Raw genomic sequence first — 3,643 nt, 5'->3', positions numbered from 1 at the left:
CAACGGTGTGACTATATTTGTGGATGCAGACCACCAAAAATCTAATTTTAAAAACAAAAAACCTAATCTTTTCCCCTCGTCAGTCCTGTTTTCCTTCATTTGTTAAAACGTCAATAGCAAGCTTAGAGAGAAAAAGCTACTTTCTTTTAAATTTCTTGAAACAAATCATGACGACGGTTGTTTGAAAAGGAACACTTCTAGTCAAATTATTTTTCTCTGAAAATTTTATCCACAATTCTATGATTTTGAACAGTAAAATGTTTTCAATTTCTCGTCAACATGACATTATATTGTTAGTTACATCACAAATGCGTAGTATCCTGTGCCCCTGATTTTACACACACCCTTGCGATCATAAACCTGAAACGTCAGCGTGTAGTTTTGCCTTTCCCGTGTGCGTCACCATGCGAAGTGAGTACTGACTAATGAGAATTGAGTATTGATGGTCCCAGACCATGTCCACACACTACAACTCTCAGCATCAAATGATGGCACTAAGCTCGAGAGAAAGAAACGACAACACAAGCAATACATTTTCACAATATGGATCAAGGATCTTCACTTCTGCTAAATTTTTACATGGAAGAGTCATATAAATGCTGAGTGTACCAAATATTCAGTCTGGAGAAGAAAAGGCTCTGGACCCAACAAACACTTCAGTCTCGCGTATTTTTAAGCATGAAAATTGAGTTGCCCTTCAGAGAAAAAATAGATATTTTCAGAGCAAAACCTCGTGACCAATAAGAACAAAAATTATAAATAATGTGATGTTAAAAACAAGCTATTTCAAGAATTTGACCATTTCCATTGGAAGAGTGAAAAACAAAATGGAAAACATTGTGTCTGTGTCGGGTAAAACGACGCCGTTGGTTTACGCCACCGAACCTCCCTTCGCTCGAAGAAATAATGATAAAGTAGAAGCGACGAAGATATGAAAAGGTAATGAGTAAATATACCAGGTGGTAGTAGTAAAATATTAAATGCTAGTATTAACTACGCAGAACAATAACTAGGTAACAACACTAGTTACACTCTACAGCGTTAAAATCTAAAAAAAAGCTAAAAAATTTCTAGCGGCCGTTAGCGAGAGAGTTGACGGCGGAATCCTTGCACGGACTAGACGGCGGGCTTGGTTTTGCGGTTGCAACAAGACGTTGCACGAAGCTATCTATTCTGTTTCCGTTAGTCTCCGTCAGTAAGCGCTTCCCGCCAAACGGTAACGACTCCAGTCCTCTCTCTTTGAGCACCTCCTCCTTTCTCATTGCTTTGCTTCCCAAACCAAAGGCCTGTCACATAACATACGTCATCAATTTCATAAAACCAAACCAAACACTCTCTGGAATGAATCGGAATTCTGAAAAGAACGCAGACATCCGAGACTAAAAAGAAGAAGAAAAGAGTAAAAGCAGAAGCATTCACTTCATGTACCTGGATTCTGACGTAGTCCGTACGGTTCCAACAGAAGGCGTTACCCAACATCTGGTCAATGGTCTCGGAAACGCCGTCGAGCACAATGTCAACCACCGATGGTGTGGAGCACGTGCTCTTCTCGCACGCTTTGGTGTTGGACGATCCGTTCCCCAAGGAAAGGACCAGGAGATCCTCCACGCCGTTCACCGACGGGAAATCGTGCTTGTTGTGGAGAACGTGCGTGACGGCCGCCGCCGTAGGGTTGTTCATCACCAGGCCGCCGTCCATGGCTGAGCACAAGGTCTTGCCGTCGACGGAAGCCAAGTCGAACGGCTTGAAATGGCTCGGCGTCGCTGACGTGGCGCGACACACCTTCCAGAGCTCGAAGTCGAAGCTCGGAGACTCGGACGCGTCGGCGCGCGAAAAGACGAACGGAGCGGAACTCTTGAGGTCGAAGCAAGGGATAAGAAGCGGTTTACACGTGTCCTTCAAGGTCAACAACCGTCCGTCCTCCTTCCTCTGGAACAGTTGCTTCAACACATTGTCCATGCTTCTGGAGGAGATTTTCCGGCGCCGGCGGAACACGCCTCCGGATTTGAACTTGTAGAGTTCGGAGTTCCTCTCGGAGACTAGACGGACGGCTTCTCTGGCTGTATACATCGGCCTACCGAAGGCGTCGCCGGCGGTGATCATGGCGGCGAGGATGGCGCCAATGCCAGTGCCGGCGACGATGTCGAAGAAATCGGCGAGCTGAGCTTGGGGATCGGAGGTGCGGAGACGGATCTGATCCTCGAGGTGGATGAGAGCTTGGCCGGCGACAATGGCGGTGGTACCTCCGCCGTCAATGCTGAGAATGCGGGTTTTGTGGTTGGGTTTACAATGTGAGAGCCATTTGTGTTCAAGTTTGGAGAAGATCTCTAGGGTGAGTTTACTGAGCTCCATTCTCTCTTGGTGTCCGAATGTGGGTGTGTAGGCTAGTTGCTGGCTTTAATTCTGAGAAAGAAAGGGATTCTGATAGTGTGTGTTGCAGGTGTGAAATTCAAGAGAGAGAATAAAAGAATGGAAGGTAAGAAAGCAAAGAGTGTATCACGCTTTGGTGGTGAGAGGAATAAATTGCTTAATTAACTGAAGGTTGCGCTTCTCTTCTCTTTCTCTCTCTATCTGATTCTATGCTCTGAGTAGAGTTGGTGAGAGTTAAAAGAATAGGACTGAAAGGTGCGTTTGGGAATGGGGGTAGTTATATACGCGACCCTTTTGTCCTTCTCCCTTATTTTTATCACTGTTTCTTACTTTTCTCTATTATTTATTTCTTTTCCTATTATTGGACATTTGTTTTTTCTTTTTCTTTGTTCCCGTGAGAGTCTTACGTGGTAAGATTGTGTATGTATGCACGTGCGGCCGCGCGTGCTCTTATCGGGTTGCGGAAACCGCGAACCTCGGCTCGGCTTGCGCTTGCTCTGGAAGTCAGCGTAGTAGCAGCATCTCCAGCAGCCGCTCTCATATTTTCCCTCGTTTATCTCACTGTTCATCTTCATTACTAATTAATATTATTATTTTTTATTTTCCTGCTTTCGTCTGCATCTGTGCTTCCATGTTTAACTGCCGAGGAAGATAGCTGGAAATCTCTTCACTCAGATTTGGGACTGGAGTAAGATGTTCATCTAATTAAATCATAATAAATGCAAGAGTTAACATATAAATATTTCTATAAGATATTAAGTTATAAGAATATATTCTTTTTTTTAAAATAAATTTTCTCTTACATTTAAAAGAATAATTTATTACACTATAGTTTTAAAATGAAAATTTAAAAATTATATAACATTCTGAAATCTAAAGAAACGAAGTAAATTATTGTTCTCAGTTACCTTTGCAATGGAAATGACATAGTCTTGATTTGTTTTTGGAGTTTCATTCGACCACGTTATTTTTTAAACTCCGTTGCAATTTTTCTTGATCAATACATAAATTAATATTTAATTTCAACTAAATAATAATAATGCTTAGAACACACTTCAATTAAATGTAAGCTTTGCCTTTTGATTTGAAAGTATAATATGTGGTTAGAAAAATGGCAAATACAATTCAACATGTAGTAATACATTTAAAATAAAATTTATGAATCTTTAATTTACACAAATACTTATTATAGTGTGTGTGAGTGATTAGAGCCAAATCATAAATGGGTTTACATTTAATTGTATTAGTGAGATTACTTAATCAGAATATTTAA

The 3,643-nt window shown here is 41.3% G+C and overlaps 1 protein-coding gene across 1 annotated transcript; it reads right to left on the bottom strand.

Moving 5' to 3' along the window:
- Positions 1-784: 784 nt before the first annotated feature.
- Positions 785-2,605, bottom strand: LOC108325236 (probable inactive patatin-like protein 9). The gene is made up of 2 exons (XM_017558273.2): positions 1,429-2,605; positions 785-1,286 (listed from the first exon to the last, which is right to left on the bottom strand). The coding sequence occupies exons 1-2, from the start codon at positions 2,350-2,352 to the stop codon at positions 1,071-1,073; spliced, it is 1,140 nt and encodes a 379-aa protein (XP_017413762.1). The 5' UTR covers positions 2,353-2,605; the 3' UTR covers positions 785-1,070.
- Positions 2,606-3,643: the final 1,038 nt, after the last annotated feature.

Source organism: Vigna angularis, chromosome 3 (genome assembly GCF_016808095.1).
Source record: "Vigna angularis cultivar LongXiaoDou No.4 chromosome 3, ASM1680809v1, whole genome shotgun sequence".
NCBI lineage: Eukaryota > Viridiplantae > Streptophyta > Magnoliopsida > Fabales > Fabaceae > Vigna > Vigna angularis.
The sequence above is the reverse complement of the archived record's forward strand: the minus strand, read 5'-3'. Positions and strand labels throughout refer to the sequence as shown.